Source organism: Leptinotarsa decemlineata, unplaced genomic scaffold, assembly GCF_025532065.1.
Source record: "Leptinotarsa decemlineata unplaced genomic scaffold, Ldec_3_MD MMD2_P_RNA_scaffold_9, whole genome shotgun sequence".
NCBI lineage: Eukaryota > Metazoa > Arthropoda > Insecta > Coleoptera > Chrysomelidae > Leptinotarsa > Leptinotarsa decemlineata.
In genome coordinates this window covers 7,638,728-7,655,675 of record NW_027412536.1, presented here as the reverse complement: position 1 = coordinate 7,655,675, position 16,948 = coordinate 7,638,728, and the positions used below count along the sequence as shown (strand labels likewise).

Below are 16,948 nucleotides of genomic sequence, written 5' to 3'. Positions count from 1 at the left end.
ATATAAACTATAAATTATTTTTGGGTTGGGTATTTCAGTCAATATCTGCGGGCTATGGAAACACTATTTTTTGTTATTCAAGCTTTCGGAAATATATATTTTTTTCTTTATCAAGAATATCTACAAAATAAAGATCATGTGAATATTATACAGTAAGAGATATGTTACAAAAACTCACCAAAGTTAGTGTAAAATATAAAAAAAGGCATATAAATCCAAACATAAAAACGAAAAGCAAAATTTGACGTCGAAAATTTTGTTACAGCACCAGAGAAAATGTGATTATTATAATATTTACACATACAGTGAGATTTAAATGTAAGTGTAAGTGAAAAATTATTGGTAATATGATATTGAAATTATTTGTTCAATTTTATCTATCAAAAGTTAAAATATAATTGTAAATTTGACTTAAATTTTGTATTTTTGATTTTTTGTTTAAATTATTAATATGTTTACTTATGGGAACCATTTCTAGAAAAAGACTTTTGAATTTATTATTTTCAACTGTTAAAATTTTAGTTATGTGATAATCCATATCATGATCTGAAGAGATAACATGTTCAGCTAGTCCACAGGAACGTTTGTTGAGTCTGCAGTCACTTTTATGTGAAGTGATTCTTCCAGATAGATTACGATTGGTCTCACCAATGTAAATTGAATTACAAGAAGAACATGGAATACTATATATAACATTAGGTTTTTCTTTGTTGCTGAGAGGGATTTTGATTTTATATCAATATAGGGTTGAAATTGTTTTATGAATCTTGGTAGAAATTCTAATACTTTTTATGTCACGAATCATAATAATAATTTAAACAAAAAATCAGAAATACAAAATTTAAGTCAAATTTACAATTATATTTTGAATTTTGATAAATAAAATTGAACGAATAATTTCAATATCATATTACTGATAATTTTTCACTCACACTTACATTCAAATCTCACTGTATGTGTAAATATTATAATAATCACATTTTCTCTGGTGCTGTAACAAAATTTTCAACGTTAAATTTTGCATTTGACTTTTCGTTTTTATGTTTGGATTTATATGCCTTTTTTTATATTTTATACTAACTTTGGTGAGTTTTTGTAACATATCTATTACTGTAAAATATTCACATATACAGCGTGACTCACGGTCGATGGTAGGTTAGACGTTTCTGGAAAACGCAAAGCATGATTTTTCTGAAAATTTCACCTCTCACATTTCCTTACCTGTTCTATCGATCTAAAATATTTTCAGCATTGCGGCGTTGCCACTTCTATCAAAAAGTCCTAACAACTTTATTTTTTTGAATGGAACACCCCGTATATTAATACATTTTTGGAATCGCCCTGATATTTTAATACTTTTTTGTTGATAAGCTTGATAATTCCACTGCTACCTAAATCCAAATTCTAAAAAAAATAATGTTTCTTGAAGAAGCGACTTTATTGAGAAAACTTGACGATTTAGGTATAGGGACATGTATATCATTTTGAAGCATTTTTCACCATTTTTCAATTTTTCGAGTAATATACAGGGGGTTTTATTTGAAAAAATGAACTTTCGACTACTTTTATGCACAATGGAAATAATAGTTATTTTAGCATGCCCTGTATGATATGGAGTCGATTTCTTGGTGTTATTTGAATATTTCGAGTTTGTCCAAACTATCATCAAAATATCAACTTTTCATGAATTGAGAGTACTGATGTACTTAATTTCAATTAAGGCTATGTTTTGGACCATATTTAGCACAATTTTTTTTTATCTCGAAAACAAATAGAGATAGGTATAGGACATTATCAACAAAAAAGTATTAAAATACTAGAGCAATTCCAAAAATTTATTAATATACGGGGTGTTTCATTTAAAAAAATATAATTGCTAGGACTTTTTGATAGAAGTGGCAACGCCACAATGCTGAAAATATTTTAGATCGATAGAACAGGTAAGGAAATGTGAGAGGTGAAATTTTCAGAAAATTCATGCTTTGCGTTTTCCAGAAACGTCTAACCTACCATCGACCGTGAGTCGATGTATATACTAGTGAAGCTGAGTGCATTACAGGCTTCTGCACCCAAGACGTGGTGAACATCCAAATTTTTCTACCGGGCAAGAAGTGTAGGACGAATATTATCGCCTGCTCCGTCCAGTTTTCGAAAGATTTGGATACCGTACTTCCTCTAGCTGTTAGACGACTTATCGACGAGAGCAAAAGGAACATACTCCAGATCATGATGATATGTGACTCCAATTCACACCATACAGCGTGGGGTCGCACAAATATACACCAAAGAGGTGAGTAACTCTTTGATTATATACTAGGGGAAGGGTTCCCTGTAATTAATGAGGGCTCCGAAACAACTTTTGTCACTAGTAATAGACAAAAGGTATTAGACTTAACCATCAGCTCACATTCTCTGAGCAATAAGATACACCATTGGACTGTATCTACTGAACCTTCTTGTTCAGAGCAAAGATATATTCTTTTCAATATTGAACAAGTCTAAGACCAGTAGTGGACAATCGTGACTCAAAATCTACTTAATGGAGTGGTTATAAAAACTCTCTCTAATCGCACTTCAAAGACGGATTCATTACTATTCACAGTTGTGATGATATGGACACAGTAGCGGAGCAATTTAGCGAACTGTCATGAGAACTGTCCACTGAGAATCAAAAGAGATAACTATAACTCTTCTTGGTGGAACAAAAGCATTGAAAAACAAAAAAAGAAGTTCGACGATCATTCAGTCGAGCTGAAGAGTCAGGTAACTAGAATTTTTATAAAACTACTCTAACGACACATAACAAAGAAATTAGAAAGGCGAAACGGAAGTCTTGGAGGAAGTTCTGTGATAGTAGCTTCATTGGCTTTGCCAAACAAACACTGAACACTTGGATGGCAAAAAGATTTTAACACTTTTAGCATTGGCTAACTCCAATACGTTCATTCACCCTTCGAAGCTTGAAACCATCAAGTTGTTGGACAATAGTAGGGATGAACTACGACGTCTAACAGACCTTCTCACAGGTCACTGTCATCTGAATCATCATATGCAGAGATTTGGACAGTGTGTGTCGCCTCTATTTGGTAAATAATGGAACAGCAGAGCACATACTTTGTACCTGCCCCGCTGCAGACCGAATCAAGTTTTCAGAGTTCGGTAGAGCCGCACTCTTACCATCTTCACTCTCCATATAAACTAATCAGCTTATTGAGGAAGCTGAATTCATTTGGTCGAGTGTGAATACGTGTGAACCACAATAAACCCTTACGGTAGCTTTTTATTCAACCTAACCTAACTATTACGATCATTATCAATTTCATTTCAATTTGAAAGCCACCGGTAGAAAGCTGTTTCATCATCAGTACCGGGCAGGCGATCCCCGATTGAAGACAAAATATAACACAAATTATCTGAGAACAATTCGTTCAGGCCAGTCTCAACTCCCTACACACTAGGTTAATGGACTGACACCTATCAGAAAACAACTACTCCCCTGGGTAATAACACGGAGGGCGTTGGATTATATCCGACATTAACCTACTGTGCAGAGAGTTGAGACTGGTCCGAACGAATTGTTCTTAGATAATTTGATTTATAGCCAGTCTTCAAGTATGCCCACTGACCATATGTGACAAAATATAAGAAATCAAAAAGAATACTCGATAAAAATCACAACCTAAACGCAAGCGAGATATTAGTGGAACCACGTATTGGTATGACACCAAGTTATTTCTCAAAGTTATTTTGTCGGTGTTGGTGGTTCCACCAATCTGAAACCGTCAACTGCGTCAGCAGGAAGTTGGGAAGCTTTTCTAGAATGCCATCGGAAAACGAATCTACATGTTCCTAAAAATGGATGAGTACTATTCTAATTGTATTGTCTTTTCCAGGACGGAATGTGATATCGTATCGGCAACTTGATAGTTTCAAACATGGGCGTAATGAGGTACGGCCAGGAATGGTCAGCTGCACCTCCCTTAAAAGAGCGGTCATAAGCTGGTAAACTGAATTCTGAAAAATGTCATAGCTTGTGACCCTTCTTGAAAGGCCTAAGAAACTAATAGGCTTGACGGCCAGCATGTGAAATCTAACAATACGGGATATGATCTCTAATATAACTTTTTTTACCATAATTTCTTACTCTAAGAAATGTCACTAATAACGACAAGGGTAGCGTAGTTTTTCGTTATGGAAAAATGAATAGTAAAACGTTTAGTGGAAACCAAAAAGAACTTTCTCATGACATATACAAAACATGGTTTTTTAACAATTCAACTGTTTTTTCGGCGCTCGTCAATCGTTGACCACGCAGCTTACCTTTGATATTCGGGAACAAGGATAAGTCATTGGGTGCCAAGTCAGGACTGTACGGAGAATGAGTCATCATTTCGATGTTTTGACTGCTCAAAAATTCACCTGTTTGACGAGATGTAAGAGAGCTCGCATTGTCATGATGGAGAATGATTCGTTTTTGGCGGTCAGTTTTACGAATTTATCCGAAAACTTCCGGCAAGCAAGTGGTCGTGTACTACTCAAATTGACCGTTCGTCTTGGAATACCCACACGGTCGGTTGCTGTTTTGTTTCCGGTTCATACGCATATATTCATGAACTTTTTAATTATTTCCTTACACCACTTGTGTATTGTCGTGGAACTAATGTGCAAGGATGCCTCTGTCTCACAATATGTCACATGACGATATTGCATCATCAGTTCACGCACTGCATCGATGTTTTGTGGCACATCAACTGATTTTGGACGACATTCACGGAATTCGTCGACGGCCAAACTACGCTACGGTTGAATTCACTATACCAGCGATATACTGTGGTATTTGATGGTGTCTTATCGCCATACAAAGAACTGAATTCATCGACACATTCTTGTGTAAGAAACCACTATCGACATGGGTGGAAAAAAAAAACGCGGTACACGAAAAAATGCAGGGCCCGAGAGATTGGATGGGAATTAGTCAGTCAACTAGAGCGAGCCAGGCGAGAGAATTGTTATTCATTTAGTTGTTTATATCCATATCGGAAAAGGGCTGATGGTTTAATCGTTAAGTTCAATTGTGAATTGATGTATCTTTGGGTAAAATATATTTTTACGATTATTATATCTGCTTTTTTTATAAAGCAGCGGTGGGATAAATTCACGTCTGCCATTGAACAAAGGTAGGAATTTTCCTTATTAATTGATCAGTTGAGATCAAATGCCGTTGGTCGTATGATCTTTGAGAAGAATACATTTTTTTGAATACGAATATAAATATACATTAAGATGACCGTGACTATACATGGATTCATGTATGTTGTACCGTAACAATCTGAGTAAGTACTTATTTCTAAGGAATTTGGTCGTCACAAGTGGAATATTTATTTTGCACATGTACAAAGAAAAGGGAATGAGAAATATCACAGGCTTACAATTGGGAATTTCACACGAAACGAATATACTAGTTATTATTTGAAAATAATATTCCTTTACTTTTGGCACTTTGCATTGCTTATTTATGAGCACATGATGTTGAATTAGAAACATATAATTCAGAATGTATCAAAAGAATACTCAGTTCAGTATCACTGTACAACATTCCAATAGATATTGAGATCAATATTATACAGTGTGTATTAAATCAATACTGAGTTCAGTATTGATGATTTCTGAATCATTCGTACAGACTGTATGAAATGAATGCTGAGTTCAGCGTTGATGATTTCTAATTCATTTATACAGAGTGTATGAAGTGGATACTGAGTTCAGTTTTGATGATTTCAGAATCATGTTATTTTATTGTGTAAGAAAGTATATAGGAGTATATGACATAGATCAGATGAAGCTTCCACAACCGTGGAAGTTTCATTTAGCTTAATTTAGGCGGCTTGGTCTGCAGAGAATGAAATTATACAAGTTGCAAAAAAAGCTAATGCTTATAGTGTCATGGCAGATGAGTCATTTGACATAGCTGGAAAAGAGCAGCTTTCCATTGGAATCTGTTTTTATTACAAAAGTAAAATTACGATACGTGAAGACTTTCTAGGTTTCGTAGAATTGATTGCAATGGATGCATATACGTCAGAAATTGATACGTTTTTAGAAAACGCTGGACTTGAACCCCATATGTTACGATGGTGTTCTACAATGGCTGGAAGTATTGGTGCCGTTAAAAAAAAATTTCTAACGAACATTTACCAGCTTTTAGTTTTAAAGTCGCTACATCATAGTACAATGTTGAATATGACTGGTTGATTTTAAAGAAAAATCATAAGATTTCTGCCAGTACTATATTACTCTTTTTGAACATGAAGCTAAATTTCAGTGTAAATTGTGGACAAAGGGAAGATCCAGAAAAATCACACTTCACAGATGTGTTTAAGAAGGCGGACACGTTCTTCCCAAGCTATCATTATTTCGTTGGCACAGCCATGTACAACAAGCAATATAAAAAGGTCTTTTTTGACCTTGCGACATGTGAAAACGTGGTTGCGGTCTACGATGACCGAATACCGTTTAAAGGGTTTATGTACGCTAAGCGTTCACTAGAAAATTGTGGAAGAAAAAAAATGTTAAATTGTACGAGAAACTTTGAAAAGATTTTGTGAAGAGCCTCGTATATTGATTGTCAATTGAAGAAGCTATTTCTGATTTTCATATATTTTTTTTATTACTAGCTCTACTGCTCATGTGAAACTCATATGTTAAAAACAACGACCAAAACAATATAATCTAGGATTTTCTTTGCCTGCTTCCCCCTATATATAATTCTGACTACGCCCTTAGTTCCAACGACATCTCTGAATTTTGTCATTCTTGAACTTGAATGAAACTGATTCTGGTCGGTAATTAGTCAAAAATTTCTTCCGATAAGATAATGTTTCCGAATAGAATGCAACATACCTTCCATTTTCTGAAAGCAGAGCAGCTTCTATGTGTGATTGATGACTTGTTTATTTTGTGGTAATTCATGATCACTTTAATGAATTGAATAAAAACACTTTTGTCTAATTTCCACTAGTTTTTATTTATACGATTTCGGGTTTAACCCCATTATCAGGTTTTATAATTTAAACCGGCCGTATAAATAAAATTAACTAGTAAAAATTAGACAAAAGTATTTTTATTCATTTCATTAAAGTGATGTTTTATTCAATGGATTTTGCAATGTCTGCTATTAGATATTCAAAAGTTTGTAGAACTGATGAATTGATCGGACATTGTTTGACTTGAATGAATGGCTTTATTTTTTCAGAATATTTTGGAATCCATTTCGCATAACGGGAAAACAGTCCAATGGCTAGTCGACGAGAAGGCTGATCTATAAGTGGCATTGAATCTCAGAGAGGCAAGACGCTCGCAGTCCGGCTTTATCGTTCCTTTTTTTATGGTATATTCTAGAAGATCAATTGATTCGTGATAAAATTATTATTTGGGTTCATTGTTGGTAAGATTGAACTCCTTAACAACATTTATGGATCGCAGAAGATTTTTGTCAAGTTCATTTCATATCTTTCCTACAAATAATGATATTCTCTAGGTTGGCAAAAGTTGATTATCAATCCTCATTCCTTATGATTGTATATTTTGCTCGCTAAAAGCAAGAAACTCCATTAGTAACTTCAATCGGAACTCCCAAAAACTGAAATAAATATCCACATGCTTCAAATTCTGTATGGGGTCTTTCATTCTCAGATAGTGGTATTTGATGATGAGCACTCTGAAAATCAACAGTACTGAACACTTTATATTTCGCAACCTTAGAAATAATATTTTCATGTCCAAGTATTGAATCTGTAAAAAGATTATGCAAAATTATTTGTTTAATATACAGATCTTCAGTACTTTAAGATCGACTATACAACTTTCTTCCACTTGTAACAGACACATGGAGTGAAGAAGCCATATTGATCTTCCTATCAGAAGACATTCTTTGCATGTTATAATAAGAAACAATAGAATTATTAATGAAACTAGATGTGCTTCTGGTATCAATGAGCCCTGTAGCGGTAACTCTATTGATAGCGATTGGTACTGTGGCTTCACATATGTAGCTGGGTAAAGTGGCCTATAATAAGGAAGCGTTTCTGCATTAGCCATTACTGTTCTATTTTCCGCCCTCATACTTCAGCAAACTTTAGCAAATATCCTTTCTTCGAACAGTTTTTACATATTGCTCCCGGAGCTGGGCATTGATTTTTTTGGTGTCTGTCACTGCCACAGAAAAAGCAACCATTTGATTCGAAGTTACGAGAAGCGGCATTCACGGCGATTTTACAATAACTGGATGATGGATCTGCTGAAACCGCATTTATTGACGAGAATGGCAATGAAAAACTCACAGAATATAGTTGAGCTATCTACAAAGCTTCATTCAACTCAAGAGTAACGTTTTTGAGCAATCACTGTCATATACTGGCTGAGTACGAACCGGCGATGAAGGCATTTTTTATACTATCATTCTGATTTTGTTCTGTTATCACAGATTTGAAGTTCCATCTTTTTGATGATTGTTGCAGTGCTTGAATATATTTATCGATAGTTTCTTCAGCCTACTGGATTCGTTAAGCAAAGCGATAATGGGCAAAAATTTCGTTTTTGGGTTTAACATAGACTTTGACACCAAGAGCTGATTCGAAGTCTTTGTACTCACTGATTGTTTCAAAAACATTGGGAGATATGTGGCTTATTGCTAATTTCAATTGCATTTCATCTGAGATTTTATTATGGTCCTCTCAAGAAAATTTTCAAAGGTTGGCTTTCAATGAATTCATTTCCCCTACTTGAAGTTTTGACCTAATTCCTTTGCGTTTGATATCTCATTATCTGGAATTTTGTTCGAACATCATTTTCCATATTTGTTCGAATATTGAACTGACAAGTCCTTCTGAAGTATGTGCATGGGAGGTACAGTATATACAAAGTCAATTCAAATGGCATAAAAACTAACTAGTTACCGAACGTCAGCGGTTTCTTTGTATGGCACGGGCGGCGTGGTGAATTCATACGAGGTCTAATAATTATTTTCATGTGGGAGGTTTTATATAATATTAACTAATAAATTTATCAAACCAGGTACACATCAACTTTGACGTACGCTAAATTCAAATTTGCCAGTCATCCGTGGAGTTAAGGTGTAACTTGTTAGATTGATGACCTGTTTATTTTGTAGAAATTCATATTAAATATAGGATAAAGAAAATAACTTTTTCGTTTGGATTTCTAATAAGATTTTCATCTGTTACGTCCGGTTTCGGTTTATTAAACCATTCTAAAGTTTACTTGAGAAATCAGTAGGAATTAGACAAAAGTTATTTTCTTTATCCTATAAGTTTAGATCTAGCCTGCTCACAGGAAAACATTCTTCATTACCTTCTCGATGGAGATTTAAGGAGGCAACTTAGAACTGGGCATCTCGTTTCCTCCGTTTCTATTACAGATTAGGACTGTTGCAAGTATTTTTATCAAAGTGTTTTCTATTTTGTACTTTCTGTAAGTGTAAGGCACGATTGACAGACATTTTTAACGGGGAGTTTTAAGAGCTAAATCTTCGAATAAAAACGTCGAAAAATTTACGTGTTGTGATACCTGGTTGAATATCTTATGACGGTGTCTACTGAAATTGATACGATTTGATAAAATATATTTTGTTCCCTCAAACAGGCAACTTTTCTCTTATTCAACCAACCTTTTCAGTCCCACTATTTACAAGATAGCAATAGTGTCATCAGCTAAAAAAAAATCTAAATGAAATGTCTACTCACAATTGAGGTTTGATTCCCCTAGGAATCTCCAGCGTTTGTCCTTCTTTCACGATCTCCAATACTTGGGTGTTACTTTTTCCTTGAAATGGAAAACTACCGAACGTTATGATTTCATAGAGTAATACACCAAAACTCCATACGTCTGAAGCTGGCGTGAAAACTCCCAAAGCCAAACTTTCAGGAGACATCCACCTTACCGGCAGCATACCTCGGCGGGTGAACTTGTAATAGTCGTTTTCAAACATTGCACGAGTCATACCAAAGTCACCTATTTTAACAGTTCGCTGAGCGTTTACGAGACAATTTCTGGAAGCGATATCACGATGGACAAATTTGATTTCAGCAAGATAGCTCAAACCTCTTGCAACATCTAAAGCCATATTGGTCAGACGTTTTGGGGAAATTTCTTCATATTCCTCAATGTTCTTATTCTTCACCAGGTGCCTACGTGCTAGCAGGTAAGTTTTCAAGTCGCCATATAGCATAAATTCCATGATGGTGTATACTGGTTCTTCTTTGGTGCATACTCCAAGAAGCTTAACAATATTTTTGTGGTCAAACCTCTTCATTGCCTCAGCTTCAGAAAGAAAATCGAGCTTTTCTTCAGTTGTGGAGCCCATTTTTAAAGTTTTCACTGCTACGGCGGTCCATCCCGTGGAAGGAAGGTCAGCCTCTCCTCCATACACTGTACCAAAAGCGCCCTCTCCTAGTTTTCGGTTAATGACTACACTTTCCCGGTGAATTTCCCATTTATCGAGGTCGCTGGCACTAGTAAGGTTGAATGGAATACCAAGAGATCTGTAAAGATACATTTACTGCAGAAATGCCAATCCTAACAATGTTACTACGTCGATGGACATACCTCATATAATTTTTGGTTTTTTCCACCTTCAAATCGTATTTCCTCTTCATATAATAACATGCCCCCATTACGGACATTATGAACAAGATCGCAATGATAATATTCAAAATTATCCAGGCTGTTTGGCACTCCACATTGAATGCTCGCGCTAGCCCATCAACAGCACATGATGGAGGTGGGAGAGTACCATCTTTTGGTATATTACCATCGGATGTGAACCATTTTAACAAGGTTTCATTGAGTTTTAACTCACCACCAAGGATCTCGGGTTCGTATTCTGTCAGATTGGGATAGAAGTGTCCGATTGTGTTGGTCTTGTTATTGTACCACTGAACAATGGTTATGAAGGAGAAACGTGATGGACCACCTCGGAATTTAATGCGACCTGACACGCCGTCAAAATCAGTTTTTTCCACGATTCGGACCAGTTTACTGGAAAAAAAATTAAATAATGAAATTTTTTCACAAAACTTGAAATAGAGTTGTTGATTTCAAATATCATTTGTGAATCATCATTTTTGAACCTAATGCATAACATAATTGAATTTGGAGGTTTCTAAAAAATAATATACTTTTCACATAGAAATGTACTCACTTAGTTGTGCTTTCAGAGTGTAAAACTGACAAAGCTTCCGGGTCGGTGTTCACTAGTTCATTTAGAGCGAGTGCATATGTCCAAACTGCATCATAAGCGAATCCTGCATAATTTGCGTTCTTTATTCTAAGATCATTCTTTTTTCTCCACTCTCCTACTGTAATATTTTCTTGCATTATTGAATCGTCTTTTGCAAAGTATGCGTGCGTCATGGAAAAGTATCCCGCGATCGCCTGAAAACAAAACATTTTCAGATACAGCCAATATAAATTGCATACACCACTTCTACACTTCGGGTAAATACCGGTAGGTACATAAAAAGAGGAATCGTAAAATTACCTCAATCATCTCCTTTGTGGTACAATTAACAACTTCCGAACTATTGTTGTTATGGGCATCGGTATCATACCAGTTAGGATCTAGCCATATTGGCAAAAACCAAACATAACCCTCTTTGGCAGTCATTTCCTGCTTATATGCTTCACACATCACCGTCCTAGCTACGTTTTCAATAACATCGGCGATGATGATTCTTGCTCTCCTGTTCTTCAAATCTGCGAGGTACTACAAAAAACACAATATGCAAAGGCTTGAGTATTATGGGTAAGTATATCGTGTACAAGCATAAAAACGCAGTATGAAATATATTTTGTCGAAATGATTTTTATAAAACTTTTTCGATAATAATTCCATGAAATTCAACCCTTCGTAACTTCAACTGAAAAGTTCTCCAAAAAAACAAAAACAAAACACTTGATAAAACGTGACAATAAACCCTAGAGACCCAAAAATTGAAGCAACACCTTTTAAAAAATTAATCTCAATTTCAAGCTTTTAGTAATGCTGCTCATGGTAAAAGAATTGATTACCGGTTATCTACAAAAAATTGATGATGGAAGTAAAAAGTTTGTTTTTGTTATATGATGGAATCGGCCGATACTTGATGAGAATCCATAACTAACGTATTCTAAAAACACTTTATTGTGTGATTTTCACTAGACATTTTTACAAAAACGCAACACGTTTTTCGCCATACAATGGCCATACACGCCCGAGGAAGCCATTGTATGGCAAAACACGTGTTGCGTTTTTAGAATACGTTTGTTTTTGTTGGCTATAGTTGAAATGGATACAAACTTCAGAAAAATCGGTGAATTAAACGTCAACCAAGTCACTGGCATATATTGTAGGTGGCCTGATGCAAAATGTCGTTACTGTTAAAATTGATATATAGGTTGTTTCAAAAGTTTTGTGCGTTATGAGTCTACTTCAAACTGTATTATCTCTTATCTCAGTGAATACTTATTCAATTTAACCGAAATAAGCGCCTTTTGAATGAGTACACTTTCGCCAACGTAACACAAGTCCATTAATTCCGTCAGTATAAAAACTGTGTGCTTGATATTCGATAAAGTCGACGAAGACCGATTTTGCCTGGCCCTGATTACCAATGATTAAATTATCGAAGTGCTTGAAAAAAGATTGGCGAGAGATCTGGGGAATATGGTGGGCGAGGAAGAACTTCGACGCTCAATTCGTTCAATGTTCAAACGGTAATTTGTGAAACGTGCGGATGGGCGTTGTCGTGGAGCCGGATCGCTCCTCTTCTGTTGATTAAAATCAATTAATAATTGATTACACTATGCACTATAGGCATCCAAACTCAGTGTGGCCAGAGATAGCGGAACGCCAAACCTGTCGGAAGAATCGTACAGTCGCTTGCGCATGGCGAGCTGTTGCCATGCCAGCAATCGGTTTTAAGTGCGGCCATAGATGTTTCACATCAAAAAACACATGCCATTAAAACGGACAAACCTTTTGAAACAACTTACTAGAGACCTAGAGCAAAGAGTAGAGGAACTCTAATCTTTGCCTGTATAATATATTTTGAAACATTTTAACTCTGCTTTAGTATGGAAATCGACCACTTTGATAAATTTCCTTATTTTGAGTACTAAACTTGAATAGTAAGATTTTGGCCCTTAAAACTATAATTGTTCTTTTTATAACTTTCTATTCATTGGACGTTGAAATATTTGACAATTGTATATATTTCAATAATAACCAGCCATTCATGGTTGTTCAGGTAACCGCTGTCAAAAAATTTTTTAAGGACAAAACATAAGAACTACAGGAAAATCCTTAAGGCGCTCTTAGAGCGGTGACTATGCGAAAGTAGTGATTCATATTGGATTTGAATTGCTGGAGATTAAATCCATTTGAAAAAACGTTCTCAAGAAGTTTATTCCACATAAACGCCGTTCTCGAAATAATAGAGTTCTTAAACAGTGAAGTTCAAGGTGTACTGAGTTGAACCTCAGAATGATGAGCAGCCACAGTCCGTTTCGTATTTCTGATAGGTACTGCTCTTGGTGGAATCAAATGTGCCAAGTCACTTGAACACTTCCCGTGAAAGTATCAATAGAAGAGAGACAAATCTCCAACCTTTCTTCGATGCTCCAGACTATCAAGGTTGCAAATGATATTCGCGTCTCCAATCAGGAATGTGGCTCTTTTCTGGATGAAATCCAGCAGTTTCAGGGTATGTTTGGGGGCACAGCTCCATACATGAGAACAATACTCCAAAAAAGGTCTGATTTGAGCTTTACCTATAAAGCTGAGGTGTTTACAGTTTTCTGGTTCGGAAATATAGATTAGTATCGATACATGAGAACTACATCCCAAATGTAGAGCAGAACGAAACTGAAAATGAACTGGAGAGTTCGGAAAACATTTAGGTAGACATCAATGAACCAGCAGGATCCGAAGAGATGAGAAATTTTAATCACACTCCCATCAAGTGATAATGAAACTGTCCAGTCATTACGACCAAGTGAATTATTCGAAAAGTTCCAAGCGAATTTGATTTTTTCCTATTCAATGAAAGTTCACAAGTAATGCTCTCATCGAGAGACTATAACAGGTAGGTTATAAGCAATCAAAGATGAACAATATTCTCTAGAGAAAAATGAAACATGGACTTTGATGACGGATAACAGAAGGAACAAAAATTGTGACTAGGTCGTAGACTCTCAAAGTGAAAGAAGATGGAAGTTACAATCGATTAGTAAGTAAGAGTATTTGAGCAAGAATACGGAATTGATTATCATGAGACTTCCAGTCCTGTCATTGACAAGCAATATTTGCTTGTCATTTCGTTCTTGTCAAGATCAGCCCGATTTTGGCAGCATATGTTATGGATGACCTGCTAAATTTGGTCTTGAAAGTTTTACCTTTCAACCTATTTTTTTTATATTTCAGCCCTTTCTGAATATGGAATATCAGATATAGTAGACATATATATCTTCAGGAGTTATGACCCTTATATATAATTCACCATTGAGGTTGAAAACGAGAAACATTGTGTCCCATTTTTAGATACAAAGTTTATCAGAACTCCTGAAAATGTGCTACCTATTGATTGTGGCGTAAACCCATTAGCTTTGACAGATTTCTGAATTATTGGTTTTACCATAAACAGTCGACGAAAATAAATTTGGTCAAACAAATGAAGAATCAAATTGTCATTATTTCTGATCCTTCATTTCATGATATTGATCTTAACATTCTATACCAATTGTTCATTGATAACTCATATCCAGATCCTCTACGTAATTATTAATGCATGAATGTAAATGAAAAAATTCAATTAAAAAAGTTTACCGGTATGAGAATTGAATTCAGGTCGTGGGAGTGTTAGACGTTGTCCAAAGCCTCGACACCAACATGGGATAGTGAAAGTAATTGCGAATTATTGATATTTATGGCGGTTGTTTTGTCGGGACCGAACTTGACTCAATTTCTATACTTAACTGCATTTTTTGATTTTCGTAAAATTTCAGAGACATTGTAACGTCATTTCCATGTAGAAGATGAAAATATCCTTGAATTTAGGAAAGAACTAATGTTTCATAAAAAGGTGGAGACATGGAGATGGTATCGAGGTGATACGCCGCCAGCGCAAGCATGGCAGATTCGGTTTCGGCGGTTGTAAAATAAATCGTTGTTTATGGGGCGATGTAGCATTTGAAATGTTGCCGGTTTCAAAATTAGGTTTGAAGGGTTAGAAATACGACTCGATAAAAATTGTATGGTAATGAGACGACGACAATGACTAGGAGCACCTAACGTTCCAACGTGTGATCCCTCAAAGTGTACAGAGTGTTTCAAAATGCGTCAAGAAAAAAACAGGGCATCAATGTGTACAAAGTGTGGCAAATTACATCGTTTAGGAAAAAACATGGCAGTTTAACAGGACTCTAACGTTTCAACGTGCGATCCTTCAATATGTAAAGGGTGTCTCAAAATAAATCAAGAAAAAACCATGACGCCAATGTGTACAAGGCCAAATACATAATTATGTATTTGGCCTTGTACACATTTAATTATAATTAAAGAGAAATAAACATGGCGGCAATGTAACAGATATTAAGTGGAGTAAACAGGGTGCGTCAAAATAAATCATTTACAAAAAAAAACATGACAGTTTAACTACTAGAAGAGAGAAGAATCAAAGATGGCAACATACCAAAAAGGCACTAAACCGTATCTCCGTTAATAATAGTTGAATCTCAACAAGCAGCACATAAAATGAAATGATAATGAATGCATAATAACGAAGATGATGCCAAGAGGGCACCAAGTTGTATAATAGTCGCATCTCATGAAAGGAGAATCAGTGCAAAATATATCGACAAAGTAAAATAAAATATGGTGACATACTAAAAGGCAACTAAGCCGTATCTTCGTTAATAATAGTGCGATCTCATTGTGCAGCACATTTAATGAAGGGAAGAGGAATGCAGAATTCATCGACAAAGAAGAAAAAACAAAGATGATGCGAAGAGGGCACTGAATCTTTGCAAATACTAGTCGCATCGTCATGTGTAGCACATTGAATGAATGGGAAAGGAATGCAGAATTTCTTGACAAGGAAAAAACAAAGATGGCATGTAACATGTTAGAAGAGCACCGAGTTACATCTCCGTTAATAACAGTGACATCATCACGTGCAGCACGTCAAATGAAAGGGGGGATGTTGAATTTATTAACAAAGAAAAACAAAGAGGCAGCCAAAAGGGCGCTAAACCGTATATTCGTTAATAATAGTCGGATTGTCACGTACATCACATTAAATGAAAGGAGAAGAATGCAGAACTCATCGACAAAGAAAAAACAAAGATGGCGCAACATGGCAGAAGGACACTAAGCCGCATCTTCGTCAATAATAATCGGCTCGTCATGTTCAGCATGTCAAATGAAGGGCACAAAGCCAAATCTTCGATAATTGATCGACAAACAAAAAAACGAAGACGATGCCAAAAGGGCTCTAAGTTGTATCTTCGCTAATAATAGTCGCATCATCACATGTAGTATATCAAATAAGAGAAAAAAAGCATAAGTCATGTGTTCTATGTTATTTGTTGACCTTCTCAATTAATGTCCAAGGTAACATGATCAATGTCAATGCTGAATCTACAACCGACCATAAGTCTCAAAACGACGAAACGAAGATTTTTTTGGTTTCTTTTCAGAATATGTAAACACTTATTTCACTACAAATACGTTCTGCGTAGTGAAATAAGTTGATGGTATCCATTGAAAGAGATACCAGTGACAAGTGCACCGATTCTATTCGAAAGTAAGTGTTTTTAAGATCTACCTTTTTTCTCAGATTAATTTATTCAAATGTAATTAAATTCAACGTTGGTGAAGTTGTTGAATTATCAT

At 35.5% G+C, this 16,948-nt stretch overlaps 1 protein-coding gene across 2 annotated transcripts in view; it reads right to left on the bottom strand.

Annotated features, from left to right (window-relative positions):
* Nucleotides 1–16,948, bottom strand: part of LOC111510348 (uncharacterized) — a 226,043-nt gene that overhangs the window by 17,163 nt on the left and 191,932 nt on the right. For both annotated transcript variants that reach the window (XM_074170556.1, XM_074170557.1), the window contains 4 exons: nucleotides 11,558–11,782; nucleotides 11,219–11,451; nucleotides 10,624–11,055; nucleotides 9,762–10,559 (listed from right to left, as the gene is read on the bottom strand). In XM_074170556.1, coding sequence (XP_074026657.1) covers nucleotides 9,762–10,559; nucleotides 10,624–11,055; nucleotides 11,219–11,451; nucleotides 11,558–11,782 — 1,688 coding nt within the window. The remainder of the gene's footprint in view (nucleotides 1–9,761; nucleotides 10,560–10,623; nucleotides 11,056–11,218; nucleotides 11,452–11,557; nucleotides 11,783–16,948) is intronic.